Below are 25,400 nucleotides of genomic sequence, written 5' to 3' on the forward strand. Positions count from 1 at the left end.
TGAAACCTCCCTCACCCCTCACCCCAAACCCCCCCTCACCGTGAAACCCCCTCACCCCGAACCCCCCTCACCGTGAAACCCCCCTCACCCCCTCACCGTGAAACCCCCCTCACCCCTCACCCCCCTCACCGTGAAACCCCCCTCACCCCCCTCACCCCTAACCCCCCTCACCGTGAAACACCCCTCACCGTGAAACCCCCCCTCACCCTGAAACCCCCCCTCACCGTGACCCCCCCTCACCGTGAAACCCCCCCTCACCGTGAAACCCCCCCTCACCGCGGACCCCCCTCACCGCGGACCCCCCTCACCGCGGACCCCCCTCACCGCGGACCCCCCTCACCGCGGACCCCCCTCACCGCGGACCACCCTCACCCCAAACCCCCCCTCACCCCGAAACCCCCCTCACCGTGGACCCCCCTCACCGTAGACCCCCTCACCGTGGACCCCCCTCATCGTAGACCCCCTCACCGCGGACCCCCCTCACCGCAGACCCCCTCACCGCGGGCCCCCCTCACCGCGACCCCCCCTCACCGTGAAACCCCGAACCCCCCTCACCGTGAAACCCCCCCTCACCGTGAAACCCCCCTCACCGTGAAACCCCCATCACCGTGAAACCCCCCCCACCGTGAAACCCCCCTCACCGTGAAACCCCCCCTCACCGTGAAACCCCCCTCACCATGACCCCCCCTCACCGTGAAACCCCCCCCTCACCGTAAAACCCCGCATCATCACCCTCTCCTCACCTCATCGAGATAGGATCAACCCAAGGGGGCAGGGGTCATCGCAGTGACCCCTCCTTAACCTCTCCACCCCCCCAGGTTGCTCAACCATGGTGTGCATCACCCTGAGCCCTGTGCCGGACTCCAGCTGAAGACCGGCTCCCCCGGCGTGGTGCTGGTGAGGCTGGGATTCATGTTCCCACCCCCTCCCCGCGAGGCTGGCGGGGGCTCGAGCTCTCACTGGGCACTGTGTGTGACCTTGGTCATCGTTACCTCGAAGAAGCAGTCAATGGTCTCACTCAGGATGGTGTGCTGCGTCTGAAACACGTACAGATTGTGCTCAATCGCTGCCAGCAACTGGAAACAGTAAAAGATTAACATCTTCTCCCTGAAAAAGACAAGGATTCCGACCACCTCACACATCACAGGCAACGGAATACAGCCCCATGCACCCGAAACCACCCTCCGACACAGCGGCACTCCCTCAGTACTGACCGTCTGACAGTGCGGCTTTCCCTCAGTACTGACCCTCTGACAGTGCAGCACACCCTCAGTACTGACCCTCTGACAGTGCGGCACTCCCTCAGTACTGACCCTCTGACAGTGCAGCTCTCCCTCAGTACTGACCGTCTGACAGTGCGGCTCTCCCTCAGTACTGACCCTCTGACAGTGCAGCACTCCCTCAGTACTGACCCTCTGACAGTGCGGCACTCCCTCAGTACTGACCCTCTGACAGTGCAGCACTCCCTCAGTACTGACCCTCTGACAGTGCGGCACTCCCTCAGTACTGACCCTCTGACAGTGCGGCGCTCCCTCAGTACTGACCCTCTGACAGTGCGGCACTCCCTCAGTACTGACCCTCTGACAGTGCGGCGCTCCCTCAGTACTGACCCTCTGACAGTGCGGCACTCCCTCAGTACTGAACCTCTGACAGTGCGGCACTCCCTCAGCACTCACCCTGTGACAGTGCGGCACTCCCTCAGTACTGATCCTCTGACAGTGCAGCACTCCATCAGCACTGACCCTCTGACAGTGCGGCACTCCCTCAGTACTGACCCTCGGACAGTGCGGCACTCCCTCAGTACTGACACTCCGACACAGCGGCACTCCCTCAGTACTGACCCTCTGACAGTGCGGCGCTCCCTCAGTACTGACCCTCTGACAGTGCGGCACTCCCTCAGTACTGACCCTCTGACAGTGCGGCACTCCCTCAGTACTGACCCTCTGACAGTGCGGCACTCCCTCAGTACTGACCCTCTGACAGTGCGTCACTGCCTCAGTACTGACCCTCTGACAGTCCGGCACTCCCTCAGTACTGACCCTCCGACAGTGCGGCACTCCCTCACTACTGACCCTCTGACAGTGCAGCACTCCCTCAGTACTGACCCTCTGACAGTGCGGCACTCCCTCAGTACTGACCCTCGGACAGTGCGGCACTCCCTCAGTACTGACACTCCGACACAGCGGCACTCCCTCAGTACTGACCCTCTGACAGTGCGGCACTCCCTCAGTACTGACCCTCTGACAGTGCGGCACTCCCTCAGTACTGACCCTCTGACAGTGCGTCACTGCCTCAGTACTGACCCTCTGACAGTCCGGCACTCCCTCAGTACTGACCCTCCGACAGTGCGGCACTCCCTCAGTACTGACCCTCTGACAGTGCGGCGCTCCCTCAGTACTGACCCTCTGACAGTGCGGCACTCCCTCAGTACTGACCCTCTGACAGTGCGGCACTCCCTCTGTACTGACCCTCTGACAGTGCGGCACTCCCTCAGTACTGACCCTCTGACAGTGCGGCGCTCCCTCAGTACTGACCCTCTGACAGTGCGGCACTCCCTCAGTACTGACCCTCTGACAGTGCGGCACTCCCTCAGCACTCACCCTGTCACAGTGCGGCACTCCCTCAGAACTGACCCTCTGACACTGCGGCACTCCCTCAGCACTGACCCTCTGACAGTGCGGCACTCCCTCAGTACTGACCCTCTGACAGTGCGGCACTCCCTCAGTACTGACCCTCTGACAGTGCAGCACACCCTCAGTACTGACCCTCTGACAGTGCAGCACTCACTCAGTACTGACCCTCTGACAGTGCGGCACTCCCTCAGTACTGACCCTCGGACAGTGCGGCACTCCCTCAGTACTGACCCACTGACAGTGCGGCACTCCCTCAGTACTGACCCTCTGACAGTGCGGCACTCCCTCAGCACTGACCCTCTTACAGTGCAGCACTCCCTCAGTACTGACCCTCTGACAGTGCGGCCCTCCCTCAGTACTGACCCTCTGACAGTGCAGCACTCCCTCAGTACTGACCCTCTGACAGTGCGGCCCTCCCTCAGTACTGACCCTCTGACAGCGCAGCACTCAATCAGTACTGACCCTCTGACAGTGCAGCACTCCCTCAGTACTGACCCTCTGACAGTGCGGCACTCCCTCAGTACTGACCCTCCGACACTGCGGCACTCCCTCAGTACTGACCCTCTGACAGTGCGGCACTCCCTCAGTACTGACCCTCTGACAGTGCAGCACTCCCTCAGTACTGACCCTCTGACAGTGCAGCACTCCCTCAGTACTGACCCTCTGACAGTGCGGCACTCCCTCAGTACTGACCCTCTGACAGTGCGGCACTCCCTCAGTACTGACCCTCTGACAGTGCGGCACTCCCTCAGTACTGACCCTCTGACAGTGCAACACTCCCTCAGTACTGACCCTCTGACAGTGCGGCACTCCCTCAGTACTGACCCTCTGACAGTGCGGCACTCCCTCAGTACTGACCCTCTGACAGGACGGCTCCCTCAGTCCTGACACTCTGACACTGCGGCACTCTATCAGTACTGACCCTCTGACAGTGCGGCACTCCCTCAGTACTGACCCTCTGACAGTGCAGCACTCCCTCAGTACTGACCCGCCGACAGTGCGGCACTCCCTCAGTACTGACCCTCTGACAGTGCGGCACTCCCTCAGTACCGACCCTCTGACAGTGCGGCGCTCCCACAGTACTGACCCTCTGACAGTGCGGCACTCCCTCAGTACTGACCCTCTGACAGTGCGGCACTCCCTCAGAACTGACCCTCTGACACTGCGGCACTCCCTCAGTACTGACCCTCTGACAGTGCGGTACTCCCTCAGTACTGACCCTCTGACAGTGCGGCACTCCCTCAGTACTGACCCTCTGACAGTGCGGCACTCCCTCAGTACTCACTCTCTGACAGTGCGGCACTCCCTCAGTACTGACCCTCTGACAGTGCGGTACTCCCTCAGTACTGACCCTCTGACAGTGCGGCACTCCCTCAGTACTCACTCTCTGACAGTGCGGCACTCCCTCAGTACTGACCCTCTGACAGTGCGGCACTCCCTTATTACTGACCCCCACTGCGCCCTCTGACCTAGGTGTGTGATCGTGCCCCCCCCCCCGCCGCGCCCTCTGACCTGGGTGTGTGATTGTGACCCCACCCCGCCGCGCCATCTGACCTGGGTGTGTGATTGTGCCCCCGCCGCGCCCTCTGACCTGGGTGTGTGATTGTGCCCCCGGCGCGCCCTTTGACCTGGGTGTGTGATTGTGCCCCCCCCCCCGCCGCGCCCTCTGAACTGGGTGTGTGATTGTGCCCCCCGCCGCGCCCTCTGACCTGGGTGTGTGGTTGTGCCCCCCCCCGCTGTGCCCTCTGACCTGGGTGTGTGATTGTGCCCCCGCTGCGCCCTCTGACCTGGGTGTGTGATTGTGCCCCCCCGCCGTGCCCTCTGACCTGGGTGTGTGATTATGCCCCGCCCGCCGTGCCCTCTGACCTGGGTGTGTGATTGTGCCCCCCCCGCCGCGCCCTCTGACCTGGGTGTGTGGTTGTGCCCCCCCCCGCCGTGCCCTCTGACCTGGGTGTGTGGTTGTGCCCCCCCCGCCGCGCCCTCTGACCTGGGTGTGTGATTGTGCCCCCGCCGTGCCCTCTGACCTGGGTGTATGATTGTGCCCCCCCCGCTGTGCCCTCTGGCCTGGGTGTGTGATTGTGCCCCCCCCCCCGCCGTGCCTTCTGACCTGGGTGTGTGGTTGTGCCCCCGCCGTGCCCTCTGACCTGGGTGTATGATTGTGCCCCCCCCCGCCCCGCCCTCTGACCTGGGTGTGTGATTGTGCCCCCGCCGTGCCCTCTGACCTGGGTGTGTGATTGTGCCCCCCCCCCCCCGCCGCGCCCTCTGACCTGGGTGTGTGATTGTGCCCCCGCCGTGCCCTCTGACCTGGGTGTATGATTGTGCCCCCCCCGCCCCGCCCTCTGACCTGGGTGTGTGATTGTCCCCCCCCCGCCGTGCCCTCTGACCTGGGTGTGTGGTTGTGCCCCCCCCTGCCGTGCCCTCTGACCTGGGTGTGTGATTGTGCCCCCGCCGTGCCCTCTGACCTGGGTGTGTGATTGTGCCCCCCCCCGCCGTGCCCTCTGACCTGGGTGTGTGGTTGTGCCCCCCCCCCGCCGCGCCCTCTGACCTGGGTGTGTGTTTGTGCCCCCCCCCCGCCGCGCCCTCTGACCTGGGTGTGTGATTGTGCCCCCGCCCCGCCCTCTGACCTGGGTGTGTGTTTGTGCCCCCCCCGCCGTGCCCTCTGACCTGGGTGTGTGATTGTCCCCCCCCCCGCCCCGCCCTCTGACCTGGGTGTGTGATTGTGCCCCCCCCTGCCGTGCCCTCTGACCTGGGTGTGTGATTGTGCCCTCCCCGCCCCGCCCTCTGACCTGGGTGTGTGATTGTGCCCCCCCCCCGCCCCGCCCTCTGACCTGGGTGTGTGGTTGTGCCCCCCCCGCCGCGCCCCCTGACCTGGGTGTGTGATTGTGCCCCCGCCGTGCCCTCTGACCTGGGTGTGTGTTTGTGCCCCCGCCGCGCCCTCTGACCTGGGTGTGTGAGTGTGCCCCCCCCCGCCGTGCCCTCTGACCTGGGTGTGTGTTTGTGCCCCCGCCGCGCCCTCTGACCTGGGTGTGTGATTGTGCCCCCGCCGTGCCCTCTGACCTGGGTGTGTGATTGTGCCCCCCCCCGCCGTGCCCTCTGACCTGGGTGTGTGATTTTGCCCCCCCCTCGCCGCGCTCTCTGACCTGGGTGTGTGATTGTGCCCCCCCCGCCGTGCCCTCTGACCTGGGTGTGTGATTGTGCCCCCGCCCCGCCCTCTGACCTGGGTGTGTGATTTTGCCCCCCCCTCGCCGCGCCCTCTGACCTGGGTGTGTGATTGTGCCCCCGCCGTGCCCTCTGACCTGGGTGTGTGATTGTGCCCCCGCCCCGCCCTCTGACCTGGGTGTGTGATTTTGCCCCCCCCGCCCCGCCGTGCCCTCTGACCTGGGTGTGTGATTGTGCCCCCGCCGTGCCCTCTGACCTGGGTGTGTGATTTTGCCCCCGCCGTGCCCTCTGACCTGGGTGTGTGATTTTGCCCCCGCCCCGCCGTGCCCTCTGACCTGGGTGTGTGATTGTGCCCCCCCCTCGCCGCGCCCTCTGACCTGGGTGTGTGATTGTGCCCCCGCCGTGCCCTCTGACCTGGGTGTGTGATTGTGGCCCCCCTCGCCGCGCCCTCTGACCTGGGTGTGTGATTGTGCCCCCGCCGCGCCCTCTGACCTGGGTGTGTGATTGTGCCCCCCCCCGCCGCGCCCTCTGACCTGGGTGTGTGATTTTGCCCCCCCCTCGCCGTGCCCTCTGACCTGGGTGTGTGATTGTGCCCCTCCTCCCGCCGTGCCCTCTGACCTGGGTGTGTGATTGTGCCCCTCCTCGCGCCGTGCCCTCTGACCTGGGTGTGTGATTGTCGTCCCCCCCGCCGCGCCCTCTGACCTGGGTGTGTGATTGTCGTCCCCCCCGCCGTGCCCTCTGACCTGGGTGTGTGATTGTGCCCCCGCCTCGCCCTCTGACCTGGGTGTGTGATTGTGCCCCCCCCCGCCGTGCCCTCTGACCTGGGTGTGTGATTGTGCCCCCGCCGTGCCCTCTGACCTGGGTGTGTGATTGTGCCCCCGCCGTGCCCTCTGACCTGGGTGTGTGATTGTCGTCCCCCCCGCCGTGCTCTCTGACCTGGGTGTGTGATTGTGCCCCCCCCGCCGCGCCCTCTGACCTGGGTGTGTGATTGTGCCCCCGCCGTGCCCTCTGACCTGGGTGTGTGATTGTGCCCCCCCCCGCCCCGCCCTCTGACCTGGGTGTATGATTGTGCCCCCGCCGTGCCCTCTGACCTGGGTGTGTGATTGTGCCCCCCCCGCCCCGCCCTCTGACCTGGGTGTGTGATTGTGCCCCCGCCGTGCCCTCTGACCTGGGTGTGTGATTGTGCCCCCCCCCCGCCCCGCCCTCTGACCTGGGTGTGTGATTGTGCCCCCCCCGCCCCGCCCTCTGACCTGGGTGTGTGATTGTGCCCCCGCCGTGCCCTCTGACCTGGGTGTGTGATTGTGCCCCCCCCTGCCGTGCCCTCTGACCTGGGTGTGTGATTGTGCCCCCCCCCGCCCCGCCCTCTGACCTGGGTGTGTGATTGTGCCCCCCCCCGCCCCGCCCTCTGACCTGGGTGTGTGATTGTGCCCCCGCTGTGCCCTCTGACCTGACTGTGTGATTGTGCCCCCCCCCGCCGTGCCCTCTGACCTGGGTGTGTGATTGTGCCCCCCCCCGCCGTGCCCTCTGACCTGGGTGTGTGATTGTGCCCCCCCCCCGCCGTGCCCTCTGACCTGGGTGTGTGATTGTCGTCCCCCCCGCTGTGCCCTCTGACCTGGGTGTGTGATTGTGCCCCCGCCGTGCCCTCTGACCTGGGTGTGTGATTGTGCCCCCGCCGTGCCCTCTGACCGTGGTGTGTGATTGTGCCCCCCCCCCGCCTCGCCCTCTGACCTGGGTGTGTGATTGTGCCCCCCCCCCCGCCGTGCCCTCTGACCTGGGTGTGTGATTGTGCCCCCCCCCGCCGTGCCCTCTGACCTGGGTGTGTGATTGTGCCCCCCCCGCCGTGCCCTCTGACCTGGGTGTGTGATTGTGCCCCCCCCCCCGCCGTGCCCTCTGACCTGGGTGTGTGATTGTGCCCCCCCCCGCCGTGCCCTCTGACCTGGGTGTGTGATTGTGCCCCCCCCCCGCCGTGCCCTCTGACCTGGGTGTGTGATTGTGCCCCCCCCCGCCGTGCCCTCTGACCTGGGTGTGTGATTGTGCCCCCCCCCCGCCGTGCCCTCTGACCTGGGTGTGTGATTGTGCCCCCCCCCCCGCCGTGCCCTCTGACCTGGGTGTGTGATTGTGCCCCCCCCCCGCCGTGCCCTCTGACCTGGGTGTGTGATTGTGCCCCCCCCGCCGTGCCCTCTGACCTGGGTGTGTGATTGTCCCCCCCCCCGCCGTGCCCTCTGACCTGGGTGTGTGATTGTGCCCCACCCCCCGCCGTGCCCTCTGACCTGGGTGTGTGATTGTGCCCCCCCCCGCCGTGCCCTCTGACCTGGGTGTGTGATTGTGCCCCCCCCGCCGTGCCCTCTGACCTGGGTGTGTGATTGTCCCCCCCCCCCGCCGTGCCCTCTGACCTGGGTGTGTGATTGTGCCCCCCCGCCGTGCCCTCTGACCTGGGTGTGTGATTGTGCCCCCGCCGTGCCCTCTGACCTGGGTGTGTGATTGTGCCCCCCCCCTGCCGTGCCCTCTGACCTGGGTGTGTGATTGTGCCCCCCCCGCCGTGCCCTCTGACCTGGGTGTGTGATTGTCCCCCCCCCGCCGTGCCCTCTGACCTGGGTGTGTGATTGTGCCCCCCCCGCCGTGCCCTCTGACCTGGGTGTGTGATTGTGCCCCCGCCGCGCCCTCTGACCTGGGTGTGTGATTGTGCCCCCGCCGTGCCCTCTGACCTGGGTGTGTGATTGTGCCCCCCCCCCCGCCGTGCCCTCTGACCTGGGTGTGTGATTGTGCCCCCCCCGCCGCGCCCTCTGACCTGGGTGTGTGATTGTGCCCCCGCCGCGCCCTCTGACCTGGGTGTGTGATTGTGCCCCCCCCTCCCCGCCGTGCCCTCTGACCTGGGTGTGTGATTGTGCCCCCCACCCGCCGCGCCCTCTGACCTGGGTGTGTGATTGTGCCCCCCCCGCCGTGCCCTCTGACCTGGGTGTGTGATTGTGCCCCCCACCCGCCGCGCCCTCTGACCTGGGTGTGTGATTGTGCCCCCCCCGCCGTGCCCTCTGACCTGGGTGTGTGATTGTGCCCCCCCCCCGCCGCGCCCTCTGACCTGGGTGTGTGATTGTGCCCCCCGCCCCGCCGTGCCCTCTGACCTGGGTGTGTGATTGTGCCCCCCCCTCGCCGTGCCCTCTGACCTGGGTGTGTGATTTTGCCCCCGCCGTGCCCTCTGACCTGGGTGTGTGATTGTGCCCCCCGCCTCGCCGTGCCCTCTGACCTGGGTGTGTGATTGTGCCCCCCCCCGCCGCGCCCTCTGACCTGGGTGTGTGATTGTGCCCCCCCCGCCGTGCCCTCTGACCTGGGTGTGTGATTGTGCCCCCCCCGCCGTGCCCTCTGACCTGGGTGTGTGATTGTGCCCCCGCCGCGCCCTCTGACCTGGGTGTGTGGTTGTGCCCCCCCCCGCCGTGCCCTCTGACCTGGGTGTGTGGTTGTGCCCCCCCCCGCCCCGCCCTCTGACCTGGGTGTGTGGTTGTGCCCCCCCCCGCCGTGCCCTCTGACCTGGGTGTGTGGTTTTGCCCGCTGTAATGTTCGTCGATGATCCTCATCAGAAATGTCTCATCGTCTTCCCTCTCCTGCTGCGTCTCGTCAGCTGTAACACAAACCACTCGGCAGGTACGGGGGGGCACCTCGCACCGTCACCCACCCAGCTGGTACGGGGGGGGCACCTCGCACTGTCACCCACCCGGCTGGTACGGGGGGGGGGGCCCTCGCACCGTCACCCACCCGGCTGGTACGGGGGGGGCACCTCGCACTGTCACCCACCCGGCTGGTACGGGGGGGGCACCTCGCACCGTCACCCACCCGGCTGGTACGGGGGGGGGGCCCTCGCACCGTCACCCACCCGGCTGGTACGGGGGGGCACCTCGCACTGTCACCCACCCGGCTGGTACGGGGGGGGGGGGCACCTCTCACCGTCACCCACCCAGCTGGTACGGGGGGGGGGCCTCGCACCGTCACCCACCCGGCTGGTACGGGGGGGGCACCTCGCGCTGTCACCCACCCGGCTGGTACGGGGGGGGGGGCGGCCTCGCGCTGTCACCCACCCGGCTGGTACGGGGGGGGCGGCCTCGCGCTGTCACCCACCCGGCTGGTACGGGGGGCACCTCGCACCGTCACCCACCCGGCTGGTACGGGGGGGCACCTCGCACCGTCACCCACCCGGCTGGTACGGGGGGGGCACCTCGCACCGTCACCCACCCGGCTGGTACAGGGGGGGGGGGCCTCGCACTGTCACCCACCCGGCTGGTACGGGGGGTGGTCTCGCGCTGTCACCCACCCGGCTGGTACGGGGGGGGGGCACCTCGCACCGTCACCCACCCGGCTGGTACGGGGGGGCACCTCGCACCGTCACCCACCCGGCTGGTACGGGGCGGCACCTCGCACCGTCACCCACCCGGCTGGTACGGGGGGGGCACCTCGCACTGTCACCCACCCGGCTGGTACGGGGGGAGGGGCCACGCACTGTCACCCACCCGGCTGGTACGGGGGGGGGGCCTCGCACTGTCACCCACCCGGCTGGTACGGGGGGGCACCTCGCGCTGTCACCCACCCGGCTGGTACGGGGGGGCACCTCGCACTGACACCCACCCGGCTGGTACGGGGGGCACCTCGCACTGTCACCCACCCGGCTGGTACGGGGGGGGGGCACCTCGCACTGACACCCACCCGGCTGGTACGGGGGGGCACCTCGCACTGTCACCCACCCGGCTGGTACGGGGGGGGGCACCTCGCACCGTCACCCACCCGGCTGGTACGGGGGGGGGGCCTCGCACTGTCACCCACCTGGCTGGTACGGGGGGGCACCTCGCACCGTCACCCATCCGGCTGGTACGGGGGGGGCACCTCGCACCGTCACCCACCCGGCTGGTACGGGGGGGGGCACCTCGCACCGTCACCCACCCGGCTGGTACGGGGGGGGGCACCTCGCACCGTCACCCACCCGGCTGGTACGGGGGGGCACCTCGCACTGTCACCCACCCGGCTGGTACGGGGGGGGGGCACCTCGCACCGTCACCCACCTGGCTGGTACGGGGGGGGGCACCTCGCACCGTCACCCACCCGGCTGGTACGGGGGGGCACCTCGCACCGTCACCCACCCGGCTGGTACGGGGGGGCACCTCGCACCGTCACCCATCCGGCTGGTACGGGGGGGGGCACCTCGCACCGTCACCCACCCGGCTGGTACGGGGGGGGGGGCACCTCGCACCGTCACCCACCCGGCTGGTACGGGGGGGCACCTCGCACTGTCACCCACCCGGCTGGTACGGGGGGGGGCACCTCGCACCGTCACCCACCCGGCTGGTACGGGGGGGGGGCACCTCGCACCGTCACCCACCCGGCTGGTACGGGGGGGCACCTCGCACCGTCACCCACCCGGCTGGTACGGGGGGGCACCTCGCACCGTCACCCATCCGGCTGGTACGGGGGGGGGCACCTCGCACCGTCACCCACCCGGCTGGTACGGGGGGGGGCACCTCGCACCGTCACCCACCCGGCTGGTACGGGGGGCACCTCGCGCTGTCACCCACCCGGCTGGTACGGGGGGGCACCTCGCACTGGCACCCACCCGGCTGGTACGGGGGGGCACCTCGCGCTGTCACCCACCCGGCTGGTATGGGGGGGGCCTCGCACCGTCACCCACCCGGCTGGTACGGGGGGGGGCACCTCGCACTGTCACCCACCCGGCTGGTACGGGGGGGGGCACCTCACACCGTCACCCACCCGGCTGGTACGGGGGGGGCACCTCGCACCGTCACCCACCCGGCTGGTACGGGGGGGGGCACCTCGCACCGTCACCCACCCGGCTGGTACGGGGGGGCACCTCGCACCGTCACCCACCCGGCTGGTACGGGGGGGAACCTCGCACCGTCACCCACCCGGCTGGTACGGGGGGGGGCACCTCGCACCGTCACCCACCCGGCTGGTACGGGGGGGCACCTCGCACCGTCACCCACCCGGCTGGTACGGGGGGGGGCCTCGCACCGTCACCCACCCGGCTGGTACGGGGGGTCACCTCGCACTGTCACCCACCCGGCTGGTACGGGGGGGCACCTCGCACCGTCACCCACCCGGCTGGTACGGGGGGGGGGCACCTCGCACCGTCACCCACCCGGCTGGTACGGGGGGGGCACCTCGCACCGTCACCCACCCGGCTGGTACGGGGGGGGCCTCGCACCGTCACCCACCCGGCTGGTACGGGGGGGGCACCTCGCACTGTCACCCACCCGGCTGGTACGGGGGGGGCACCTCGCACTGTCACCCACCCGGCTGGTACGGGGTGGGGGGGGGGGGACACCAGCAATTTCTGCACCAGAAAGCTCGGCAACGGAACAAATATATTAATCTTTATTATTGTCACAAGTGGGCTTACATTAACGCCGCAATGAAGTTACTGTGAAAATCCCCTCGTCGCCACATTCCGGCGCCTGTTCGGGGGCACAGAGGGAGAATTCAGAATGTCCAATTCACCCAACGAGCACGTCTTTCGGGGACTTGTGGGAGGAAACCGGAGCGCCCGGAGGAAACCCACGCAGACACGGGGGGGGAGAACGTGCAGACTCCGCACAGACAGTGCCCCAAGCCGGGAATCGAACCCGGGACCCCGGCGCTGTGAAGCAACAGTGCTAACCGCCGTGCCGCCACTCCTTCCCTTTTGGGCGACGGGAGTGACGGGCAGACGGGAGGGGGGGGGGGGGGTTAATCTCTGTACCTTTGCCAGGGGCGTCGGCGAATTCCTCACTCAGACTGTCCGTTTTTCTCAGCGCCATCTGGAAGGTGCAGTCACAGCGTTAGCCCGCTGCCCACTGCCCCCCCCACCGCCCTGCCCCCCCACCGCCATGCCCCCCCCACCGCCCTGCCCCCCACACCGTCCTGCCCACTGCCCCCCCCACCGCCCTGCCCCCACCACCGCCCTGCCCCCCCACCGCCCTGCCCCCACCACCGCCCTGCCCCCCACACCGTCCTGCCCACTGCCCCCCCACCGCCCTGCCCCCCCACCGCCCTGCCCCCCCCACCGCCCTGCCCCCCCACCGCCCTGCCCACTGCCCCCCCCACCGCCCTGCCCCCACCACCGCCCTGCCCCCCCCACCGTCCTGCCCACTGCCCCCCCACCGCCCTGCCCCCCCCACCGTCCTGCCCACTGCCCCCCCACCGCCCTGCCCCCCCCACCGCCCTGCCCCCCCCACCGCCCTGCCCACTGCCCCCCCCAACGCCCTGCCCACTGCCCCCCACCGCCCTGCCCACTGCCCCCCCACCGCCCTGCCCACTGCCCCCCCCACGACCTGCCCACTGCCCCCCCCACACTGCCCTGCCCACTGCACTGTCCTGCCCACTGCCCCCCCACACCGCCCTGCCCACTGCCTCCCCCACCGCCCTGCCCACTGCCCCCCCACCGCCCTGCCCACTGCCCCCCCACACTGCCCTGCCCACCGCATCGTCCTGCCCACTGACCCCCCCACCGCCCTGCCCACCGCACCATCCTGCCCACTGCCCCCCACACCGGCCTGCCCACTGCCCCCTGCCCACTGCCCCCCCACTGCCCTCCCAGACCGCCCTGCCCACTGCCCCCCACACAGTCCTGCCCACTGCCCCCCCCACACCGCCCTGCCCACTGCCCCCCACCGCCTGCCCACTGCCCCCCACACCGCCCTGCACACTGCCCCCCCCACCGCCCTGCCCACTGCCCCCCCACACCGTCGTGCCCACTGCCCCCCCACACCGCCCTGCCCACTGCTCCCCCACACCGTGCTGCCCACTGCCCCCTCACAACGGTCTGCCCACTGCCCCCTGACCGCCCTGCCCACTGCCCCCCCACCGCCCTGCCCACTGCCCCCCCTACCGCCCCGCCCACTGCCCCCGCCACCGCCCTGCCCACTGCCCCCCCACCGCCCTGCCCACTGCCCCCCCACCGCCCTGCCCACTGCCCCCCACACCGTCCTGCCCACTGCCCCCCACACCGTCCTGCCCACTGCCCCCCCGACCGCCCTGCCCACTGCCCCCCCACCGCCCTGCCCACTGCCCCCCCTACCACCCCGCCCACTGCCCCGCCACCGCCCTGCCCACTGCCCCCCCACCGCCCTGCCCACTGCCCCCCCACCGCCCTGCCCACTGCCCCCCACACCGTCCCGCCCACTGCCCCCACCACCGCCCTGCCCACTGCCCCCCCACCGCCCTGCCCACTGCCCCCCCACTGCCCTGCCCACTGCCCCCCCACCGCCCAGCCCACTGTCCCCCCACCGTCTTGCCCACTGCCCCCCCACCACCCTGCCCACTGCCCCCCCACCGCCCTGCCCACTGCCCCCCGCCCTGCCCACTGCCCCCCCACACCGTCCTGCCCACTGCCCCCCACACCGTCCTGCCCACTGCCCCCCACACCGCCCTGCCCACTGCCCCCCCACCGTCCTGCCCACTGCCCCCCCCCACCGCCCTGCCCACTGCCCCCCCACCGTCCTGCCCACTGCCCCCCCACCGCCCTGCCCACTGCCCCCCCAACGCCCTGCCCACTGCCCCCCTACCGCCCTGCCCACTGCCCCCCCACCACCCTGCCCACTGCCCCCCCACCGCCCTGCCCACTGCCCCCCCACACTGCCCTGCCCACCGCACCGTCCTGCCCACTGCCCCCCACACCGCCCTGCCCACTGCCCCCCCACCACCCTGCCCACTGCCCCCCCACCGCCCTGCCCACTGCCCCCCCACACTGCCCTGCCCACCGCACCGTCCTGCCCACTGCCCCCCACACCGCCCTGCCCACTGCCCCCCCACCACCCTGCCCACTGCCCCCCCACCGCCCTGCCCACTGCCCCCCCACACTGCCCTGCCCACCGCACCGTCCTGCCCACTGCCCCCCCACCGCCCTGCCCACTGCACCCCCACCGTCCTGCCCACTGCCCCCCCCACCGCCCCCCCCACCGCCCTGCCCACTGACCCCCCAACGCCCTGCCCACTGCCCCCCACCGCCCTGCCCACTGCCCCCCCACCGACCTGCCCACTGCCCCCCCACCGCCCTGCCCACTGCCCCCCCCACCGACCTGCCCACTGCCCCCCCCACACTGCCCTGCCTACCGCACTGTCCTGCCCACTGCCCCCCCACACCGCCCTGCCCACTGCCTCCCCCACCGCCCTGCCCACTGCCCCCCCACACTGCCCTGCCCACCGCACCATCCTGCCCACTGCCCCCCCACTGCCCCCCCACTGCCCACCGCACCGATCCTGCCCACTGCACCGATCCTGCCCACTGCACTGATCCTGCCCACCGCACCGTCCTGCCCACCGCACCGATCCTGCCCACCGCACCGATCCTGCCCACCGCACCGATCCTGCCCACCGCACCGATCCTGCCCACCGCACCGATCCTGCCCACCGCACCGTCCTGCCCACCGCACCGATCGTGCCCACCACACCGTCCTGCCCCCCGCACCGATCCTGCCCACCGCACCGTTCCTGCCCACCGCACCGATCCTGCCCACCGCACCGTCCTGCCCACCGCACCGATCCTGCTCACCGCACCGATCCTGCCCACCGCACCGATCCTGCCCACCGCACCGTCCTGCCCACCACACCGATCCTGCCCACCGCACCGATCCTGCCCACCTCACCGTCCTGCCCACCACACCGATCCTGCCCACCGCACCGTCCTGCCCACCGCACCGATCCTGCCCACCGCACCGATCCTGCCCACCGCACCGATCCTGCCCACCGCACCGATCCTGCTCACCGCACCGTCCTGCCCACCGCACCGTCCTGCCCACCGCACCGTCCTGCCCACCGCACCGTCCTGCCCACCGCACCGTCCTGCCCACCGCACCGTCCTGCCCACCACACCGATCCTGCCCACCGCACCGATCCTGCCCACCGCACCGTCCTGCCCACCACACCGATCCTGCCCACCTCACCGTCCTGCCCACCGCACCGATCCTGCCCACCGCACCGTCCTGCCCACCGCACCGATCCTGCCCACCGCACCGATCCTGCCCACCGCACCGATCCTGCCCACCGCACCGATCCTGCCCACCGCACCGTCCTGCCCACCGCACCGTCCTGCCCACCGCACCGTCCTGCCCACCGCACCGTCCTGCCCACCGCACCGATCCTGCCCACCGCACCGATCCTGCTCACCGCACCGTCCTGCTCACCGCACCGATCCTGCCCACCGCACCGTCCTGCCCACCGCACCGATCCTGCCCACCGCACCGTCCTGCCCACCGCACCGTCCTGCCCACCGCACCGTCCTGCCCACCGCACCGTCCTGCCCACCGCACCGATCCTGCCCACCGCACCGATCCTGCCCACCGCACCGTCCTGCCCACCGCACCGTCCTGCCCACCGCACCGTCCTGCCCACCGCACCGATCCTGCCCACCGCACCGATCCTGCCCACCGCACCGTCCTGCCCACCACACCGTCCTGCCCACCGCACCGATCCTGCCCACCGCACCGTCCTGCCCACCGCACCGTCCTGCCCACCGCACCGATCCTGCCCACCGCACCGTCCTGCCCACCGCACCGATCCTGCCCACCGCACCGATCCTGCCCACCGCACCGATCCTGCCCACCGCACCGTCCTGCCCACCGCACCGTCCTGCCCACCGCACCGTCCTGCCCCCCGCACCGATCCTGCCCACCGCACCGTCCTGCCCACCGCACCGTCCTGCCCACCACACCGATCCTGCCCACCGCACCGATCCTGCCCACCGCACCGTCCTGCCCACCGCACCGTCCTGCCCACCGCACCGTCCTGCCCACCGCACCGTCCTGCCCACCGCACCGTCCTGCCCACCGCACCGTCCTGCCCACCGCACCGATCCTGCCCACCGCACCGTCCTGCCCACCGCACCGTCCTGCCCACCACACCGATCCTGCCCACCGCACCGATCCTGCCCACCGCACCGTCCTGCCCACCGCACCGTCCTGCCCACCGCACCGTCCTGCCCACCGCACCGTCCTGCCCACCGCACCGTCCTGCTCACCGCACCGTCCTGCTCACCGCACCGATCCTGCCCACCGCACCGTCCTGCCCACCGCACCGTCCTGCCCACCGCACCGTCCTGCCCACCGCACCGATCCTGCCCACCGCACCGATCCTGCCCACCGCACCGATCCTGCTCACCGCACCGATCCTGCCCATCGCACCGTCCTGCCCACCGCACCGATCCTGCCCACCGCACCGTCCTGCCCACCGCACCGTCCTGCCCACCGCGCCGTCCTGCCCACCGCACCGTCCCGCCCACCGCACCGATCCGCCCACCGCACCGTCCTGCCCAACACACCGTCCTGCCCACCGCACCGATCCTGCCCACCGCACCGATCCTGCCCACCGCACCGATCCTGCCCACCGCACCGATCCTGCCCACCGCACCGATCCTGCCCACCGCACCGATCCTGCTCACCGCACCGATCCTGCCCATCGCACCGTCCTGCCCACCGCACCGATCCTGCCCACCGCACCGATCCTGCCCATCGCACCGTCCTGCCCACCGCACCGTCCTGCCCACCGCACCGATCCTGCCCACCGCACCGATCCTGCCCATCGCACCGTCCTGCCCACCGCACCGTCCTGCCCATCGCACCGTCCTGCCCACCGCACCGATCCTGCCCATCGCACCGTCCTGCCCACCGCACCGATCCTGCCCACCGCACCGATCCTGCCCATCGCACCGTCCTGCCCACCGCACCGTCCTGCCCACCGCACCGTCCTGCCCACCGCACCGTCCTGCCCACCGCACCGATCCTGCCCACCGCACCGTCCTGCCCACCGCACCGTCCTGCCCACCGCACCGTCCTGCCCACCGCACCGATCCTGCCCACCGCACCGATCCTGCCCACCGCACCGTCCTGCCCACCGCACCGTCCTGCCCACCGCACCGTCCTGCCCACCGCACCGATCCTGCCCACCGCACCGATCCTGCCCACCGCACCGATCCTGCCCACCGCACCGTCCTGCCCACCGCACCGTCCTGCCCACCGCACCGATCCTGCCCACCGCACCGTCCTGCCCACCGCACCGTCCTGCCCACCGCACCGATCCTGCCCACCGCACCGATCCTGCCCACCGCACCGTCCTGCCCCCCGCACCGATCCTGCCCACCGCACCGATCCTGCCCACCGCACCGATCCTGCCCACCGCACCGATCCTGCCCACCGCACCGATCCTGCCCACCGCACCGTCCTGCCCACCGCACCGTCCTGCCCACCGCACCGTCCTGCCCACCGCACCGTCCTGCTCACCGCACCGTCCTGCCCACCGCACCGTCCTGCCCACCGCACCGATCCTGCCCACCGCACCGTCCTGCCCACCGCACCGATCCTGCCCACCGCACCGATCCTGCCCACCGCACCGTCCTGCCCACCGCACCGATCCTGCCCACCGCACCGTCCTGCCCACCGCACCGTCCTGCTCACCGCACCGTCCTGCCCCCCGCACCGATCCTGCCCACCGCACCGTCCTGCCCACCGCACCGTCCTGCCCCCCGCACCGTCCTGCCCACCGCACCGTCCTGCCCCCCGCACCGTCCTGCCCACCGCACCGTCCTGCCCACCGCACCGATCCTGCCCACCGCACCGTCCTGCCCACGCCACCGATCCTGCCCACCGCACCGATCCTGCCCACCGCACCGTCCTGCCCACCGCACCGATCCTGCCCACCGCACCGATCCTGCCCACCGCACCGTCCTGCCCACCGCACCGTCCTGCCCACCGCACCGATCCTGCCCACCGCACCGATCCTGCCCACCGCACCGTCCTGCCCACCGCACCGTCCTGCCCACCGCACCGATCCTGCCCACCGCACCGTCCTGCTCACCGCACCGATCCTGCCCACCGCACCGTCCTGCCCACCGCACCGTCCTGCCCACCGCACCGTCCTGCCCACCGCACCGTCCTGCCCACCGCACCGTCCTGCCCACCGCACCGATCCTGCCCACCGCACCGATCCTGCCCACCGCACCGTCCTGCCCACCGCACCGTCCTGCCCACCGCACCGATCCTGCCCACCGCACCGATCCTGCCCACCGCACCGTCCTGCCCACCGCACCGTCCTGCCCACCGCACCGTCCTGCCCACCGCACCGATCCTGCCCACCACACCGATCCTGCCCACCGCACCGTCCTGCCCACCGCACCGTCCTGCCCACCGCACCGTCCTGCCCACCGCACCGTCCTGCCCACCGCACCGATCCTGCCCACCGCACCGATCCTGCCCATCGCACCGTCCTGCCCACCGCACCGTCCTGCCCACCGCACCGTCCTGCCCACCGCACCGATCCTGCCCACCGCACCGTCCTGCCCACCGCACCGATCCTGCCCACCGCACCGATCCTGCCCACCGCACCGATCCTGCCCACCGCACCGTCCTGCCCACCGCACCGTCCTGCCCACCTCACCGTCCTGCCCACCGCACCGATCCTGCCCACCGCACCGATCCTGCCCACCGCACCGATCCTGCCCACCGCACCGATCCTGCCCACCGCACCGATCCTGCCCACCGCACCGATCCTGCCCACCGCACCGTCCTGCCCACCGCACCGTCCTGCCCACCACACCGATCCTGCCCACCTCACCGTCCTGCCCACCGCACCGTCCTGCCCACCGCACCGTCCTGCCCACCGCACCGATCCTGCCCACCGCACCGATCCTGCCCACCGCACCGATCCTGCCCACCGCACCGTCCTGCCCACCGCACCGTCCTGCCCACCGCACCGTCCTGCCCACCGCACCGTCCTGCCCACCGCACCGTCCTGCCCACCGCACCGTCCTGCCCACCGCACCGTCCTGCCCACCGCACCGTCCTGCCCACCGCACCGTCCTGCCCACCGCACCGATCCTGCCCACCGCACCGATCCTGCCCACCGCACCGTCCTGCCCACCGCACCGTCCTGCCCACCGCACCGATCCTGCCCACCGCACCGTCCTGCCCACCGCACCGATCCTGCCCACCGCACCGTCCTGCCCACCGCACCGTCCTGCCCACCGCACCGATCCTGCCCACCGCACCGATCCTGCCCACCGCACCGTCCTGCCCACCGCACCGATCCTGCCCACCGCACCGTCCTGCCCACCGCACCGTCCTGCCCACCGCACCGTCCTGCCCACCGCACCGTCCTGCCCACCGCACCGATCCTGCCCACCGCACCGTCCTGCCGCCCGCACCGTCCTGCCCACCGCACCGTCCTGCCCACCGCACCGTCCTGCCCACCGCACCGTCCTGCCCACCGCACCGATCCTGCCCACCGCACCGTCCTGCCGCCCGCACCGTCCTGCCCACCGCACCGTCCTGCCCACCGCACCGTCCTGCCCACCGCACCGATCCTGCCCACCGCACCGTCCTGCCCATCGCACCGATCCTGCCCACCGCACCGTCCTGCCCACCGCACCGTCCTGCCCACCGCACCGATCCTGCCCACCTCACCGTCCTGCCCACCGCACCGATCCTGCCCACCGCACCGATCCAGCCCACCGCACCGATCCTGCCCACCGCACCGTCCTGCCCACCGCACCGATCCTGCCCACCTCACCGTCCTGCCCACCGCACCGTCCTGCCCACCGCACCGTCCTGCCCACCGCACCGTCCTGCCCACCGCACCGTCCTGCCCACCGCACCGTCCTGCCCACCGCACCGTCCTGCCCACCTCACCGTCCTGCCCACCGCACCGTCCTGCCCACCGCACCGTCCTGCCCACCGCACCGTCCTGCCCACCGCACCGATCCTGCCCACCGCACCGATCCTGCCCACCGCACCGATCCTGCCCACCGCACCGTCCTGCCCACCGCACCGTCCTGCCCACCGCACCGATCCTGCCCACCGCACCGTCCTGCCCACCGCACCGATCCTGCCCACCGCACCGATCCTGCCCACCGCACCGATCCTGCCCACCGCACCGTCCTGCCCACCGCACCGATCCTGCCCACCGCACCGTCCTGCCCACCGCACCGATCCTGCCCACCGCACCGATCCTGCCCACCGCACCGTCCTGCCCACCGCACCGATCCTGCCCACCGCACCGATCCTGCCCACCGCACCGATCCTGCCCACCGCACCGATCCTGCCCACCGCACCGATCCTGCCCACCGCACCGATCCTGCCCACCGCACCGATCCTGCCCACCGCACCGATCCTGCCCACCGCACCGTCCTGCCCACCGCACCGTCCTGCCCACCGCACCGATCCTGCCCACCGCACCGATCCTGCCCACCGCACCGATCCTGCCCACCGCACCGTCCTGCCCACCGCACCGTCCTGCCCACCGCACCGTCCTGCCCACCGCACCGTCCTGCCCACCGCACCGATCCTGCCCACCGCACCGATCCTGCTCACCGCACCGTCCTGCCCACCGCACCGTCCTGCCCACCGCACCGATCCTGCCCACCGCACCGATCCTGCCCACCGCACCGTCCTGCCCACCGCACCGTCCTGCCCACCGCACCGATCCTGCCCACCGCACCGTCCTGCCCACCGCACCGTCCTGCCCACCACACCGATCCTGCCCACCGCACCGATCCTGCCCACCGCACCGTCCTGCCCACCGCACCGTCCTGCCCACCGCACCGTCCTGCCCACCGCACCGTCCTGCCCACCGCACCGTCCTGCCCCCCGCACCGATCCTGCCCACCGCACCGATCCTGCCCACCGCACCGTCCTGCCCACCGCACCGTCCTGCCCACCGCACCGATCCTGCCCACCGCACCGATCCTGCCCACCGCACCGTCCTGCCCACCGCACCGATCCTGCCCACCGCACCGTCCTGCCCACCGCACCGTCCTGCCCACCGCACCGATCCTGCCCACCGCACCGTCCTGCCCACCGCACCGTCCTGCCCACCGCACCGTCCTGCCCACCGCACCGATCCTGCCCACCGCACCGTCCTGCCCACCGCACCGTCCTGCCCCCCGCACCGATCCTGCCCACCGCACCGTCCTGCCCACCGCACCGTCCTGCCCACCGCACCGTCCTGCCCACCGCACCGTCCTGCCCACCGCACCGATCCTGCCCCCCGCACCGATCCTGCCCACCGCACCGTCCTCACCGCACCGTCCTGCCCACCGCACCGTCCTGCCCACCGCACCGATCCTGCCCACCGCACCGTCCTCACCGCACCGTCCTGCCCACCGCACCGATCCTGCCCACCGCACCGATCCTGCCCACCGCACCGTCCTGCCCACCGCACCGATCCTGCCCACCGCACCGATCCTGCTCACCGCACCGTCCTGCCCACCGCACCGTCCTGCCCACCGCACCGTCCTGCCCACCGCACCGATCCTGCCCACCGCACCGTCCTGCCCACCGCACCGATCCTGCCCACCGCACCGTCCTGCCCACCGCACCGTCCTGCCCACCGCACCGTCCTGCCCACCGCACCGATCCTGCCCACCGCACCGATCCTGCCCATCGCACCGTCCTGCCCACCGCACCGATCCTGCCCACCGCACCGATCCTGCCCATCGCACCGTCCTGCCCATCGCACCGTCCTGCCCACCGCACCGTCCTGCCCACCGCACCGATCCTGCCCACCGCACCGATCCTGCCCATCGCACCGTCCTGCCCACCGCACCGATCCTGCCCACCGCACCGTCCTGCCCACCGCACCGATCCTGCCCACCGCACCGATCCTGCCCACCGCACCGATCCTGCCCACCGCACCGATCCTGCCCACCGCACCGTCCTGCCCACCGCACCGATCCTGCCCACCGCACCGATCCTGCCCACCGCACCGATCCTGCCCACCGCACCGTCCTGCCCAACACACCGTCCTGCCCACCGCACCGATCCTGCCCACCGCACCGTCCTGCCCACCGCACCGTCCTGCCCACCGCACCGATCCTGCCCACCGCACCGTCCTGCCCACCGCACCGTCCTGCCCACCGCACCGTCCTGCCCACCGCACCGTCCTGCCCACCGCACCGATCCTGCCCACCGCACCGTCCTGCCCACCGCACCGATCCTGCCCACCGCACCGTCCTGCCCACCGCACCGATCCTGCCCACCGCACCGTCCTGCCCACCGCACCGTCCTGCCCACCGCACCGTCCTGCCCACCGCACCGTCCTGCCCACCGCACCGTCCTGCCCACCGCACCGTCCTGCTCACCGCACCGATCCTGCCCACCGCACCGATCCTGCCCACCGCACCGTCCTGCCCACCGCACCGATCCTGCCCACCGCACCGATCCTGCCCACCGCACCGATCCTGCCCACCGCACCGATCCTGCCCACCGCACCGATCCTGCCCACCGCACCGTCCTGCCCACCGCACCGTCCTGCCCACCGCACCGTCCTGCCCACCGCACCGATCCTGCCCACCTCACCGTCCTGCCCACCGCACCGTCCTGCCCACCGCACCGTCCTGCCCACCGCACCATCCTGCCCCCCGCACCGATCCTGCCCACCGCACCGTCCTGCCCACCGCACCGATCCTGCCCACCGCACCGATCCTGCCCACCGCACCGTCCTGCCCACCGCACCGTCCTGCCCACCGCACCGATCCTGCCCACCGCACCGTCCTGCCCACCGCACCATCCTGCCCACCGCACCGTCCTGCCCACCGCACCGTCCTGCCCACCGCACCGATCCTGTTCCCCAGGGAGAGGCTGACAAGATCATTGATCCGATCAATGCCCCTCAATTGTTGCAGGTGAGCAGATTCTTTCTCGAGAGCACTCCTCAAATTCAGCTCTCACCGGAGTCTTCCCTCCCTCTCTCCGCAATCTCTAGTTTCTACAACTCTCCCTATCTCTGTAACCTCCTCCAGTCCCTACACCCTCCCTATCTATGTAACCTCCTCCAGCCCCTACAACCCTACCTATCTCTGTAACCCCCTCCAGCCCCTACAACCCTCCCTATCTCTGTAACCTCCTCCAGCCCCTACAACCCTCCCTATCTCTGTAACCTCCTCCAGTCCCTCCACCCTCCCTATCTCTGTAACCTCCTCCAGCCCCTACAACCCTCCCTATCTCTGTAACCTCCTCCAGCCCCTACAACACTCCCTATCTCTGTAACCTCCTCCAGCCCCTACAACCCTCCCTATCTCTATAACCTCCTCCAGCCCCAACAACTCTATCTCTGTAACCTCCTCCAGCCCCTACACCCCTCCCTATTTCTGTAACCTCCTCCAGCCCCTACAACCCTCCCTAACTCTGTAACCTCCTCCAGTCCCTACACCCCTCCCTATCTCTGTAACCTCCTCCAGCCCCTACAACCCTCCCTATCTCTGTAACCTCCTCCAGCCCCTACAACCCTCCCTATCTCTGTAACCTCCTCCAGCCCCTACAACCCTCCCTATCTCTGTAACCTCCTCCAGCCCCTACAACCCTCCCTATCTCTATAACCTCCTCCAGCCCCAACAACTCTATCTCTGTAACCTCCTCCAGCCCCTACACCCCTCCCTATTTCTGTAACCTCCTCCAGCCCCTACAACCCTCCCTAACTCTGTAACCTCCTCCAGTCCCTACACCCCTCCCTAACTCTGTAACCTCCTCCAGTCCCTGCAACCCTCCCTATCTCTGTAACCTCCTCCAGTCCCTACAACACTCCCTATCTCTGTAACCTCCTCCAGTCCCTACACCCCTCCCTAACTCTGTAACCTCCTCCAGCCCCTACAACCCTCCCTATCTCTGTAACCTCCTCCAGTCCCTACACCCCTCCCTATCTCTGTAACCCCCTCCAGTCCCTACAACCCTCCCTATCTCTGTAACCTCCTCCAGTCCCTCCACCCTCCCTATCGCTATAACCTCCTCCATCCCCTAGAACCCTCCCCATCTCTGTAACCTCCTCCAGCCCCAACAACTCAATCTCTGAAACCTCCTCCAGCCCCTACAACCCTCCCTATCTCTGTAACCTCCTCCAGCCCATACAACCCTCCCTATCTCTGTAACCCCCTCCAGCCCCCCAACCCTCCCTATCCCTGTAACCTCCTCCAGTCCCTCCACCCTCCCTCTCTCTATAACCTCCTAAAGCCCCTAGAACCCTCCCTATCTCTGTAACCTCCTCCAGTGCCTACAACTCTCCCTATCTCTGTAACCTCCTCCAGCCCCTACAACCCTCCCTATCTCTGTAACCTCCTCCAGTCCCTACAACCCTCCCTATCTCTGTAACCTCCTCCAGTCCCTACAACCTTCCCTATCTCTGTAACCTCCTCCAGCCCCTACAACACTCCCTATCTCTGTAACCTCCTCCAGCCCCTACAGCCCTCCCTATCTCTGTAACCTCCTCCAGCCCCAACAACTCTCTCTATCTCTGTAACCTCCTCCAGCCCCTACAACCCTCCCTATCTCTGTAGCCTCCTCCAGCCCCAACAACCCTCCCTATCTCTGTAACCTCCTCCAGCCCCTACAACCCTCCCTATCTCTGTAACCTCCTCCAGCCCCAACAACTCTCTCCATCTCTGTAACCTCCTCCAGCCCCTACACCCCTCCCTATCTCTGTAACCTCCTCCAGCCCCTACAACCCTCCCTGTCTCTGTAACCTCCTCCAGCCCCAACAACTCTCCCTATCTCTGTAACCTCCTCCAGCCCCTACAACCCTCCCTATCTCTGTAACCTCCTCCAGTCCCTACACCCCTCCCTATCTCTGTAACCCCCTCCAGTCCCTACAACCCTCCCT

At 70.1% G+C, this 25,400-nt stretch overlaps 1 protein-coding gene across 1 annotated transcript in view; it reads right to left on the bottom strand.

Annotated features, from left to right (window-relative positions):
• Window positions 1-25,400, bottom strand: part of LOC140400091 (cation channel sperm-associated protein 1-like) — a 62,558-nt gene that overhangs the window by 6,484 nt on the left and 30,674 nt on the right. The window contains exons 6-8 of the mRNA XM_072489565.1: window positions 12,526-12,583; window positions 9,315-9,405; window positions 993-1,107 (exon numbers count right to left, since the gene is read on the bottom strand). Of these exons, the coding sequence (XP_072345666.1) occupies window positions 993-1,107; window positions 9,315-9,405; window positions 12,526-12,583 (264 nt within the window). The remainder of the gene's footprint in view (window positions 1-992; window positions 1,108-9,314; window positions 9,406-12,525; window positions 12,584-25,400) is intronic.

Source organism: Scyliorhinus torazame, chromosome 24 (assembly GCF_047496885.1).
Source record: "Scyliorhinus torazame isolate Kashiwa2021f chromosome 24, sScyTor2.1, whole genome shotgun sequence".
In the NCBI taxonomy this organism is placed as follows: domain Eukaryota; kingdom Metazoa; phylum Chordata; class Chondrichthyes; order Carcharhiniformes; family Scyliorhinidae; genus Scyliorhinus; species Scyliorhinus torazame.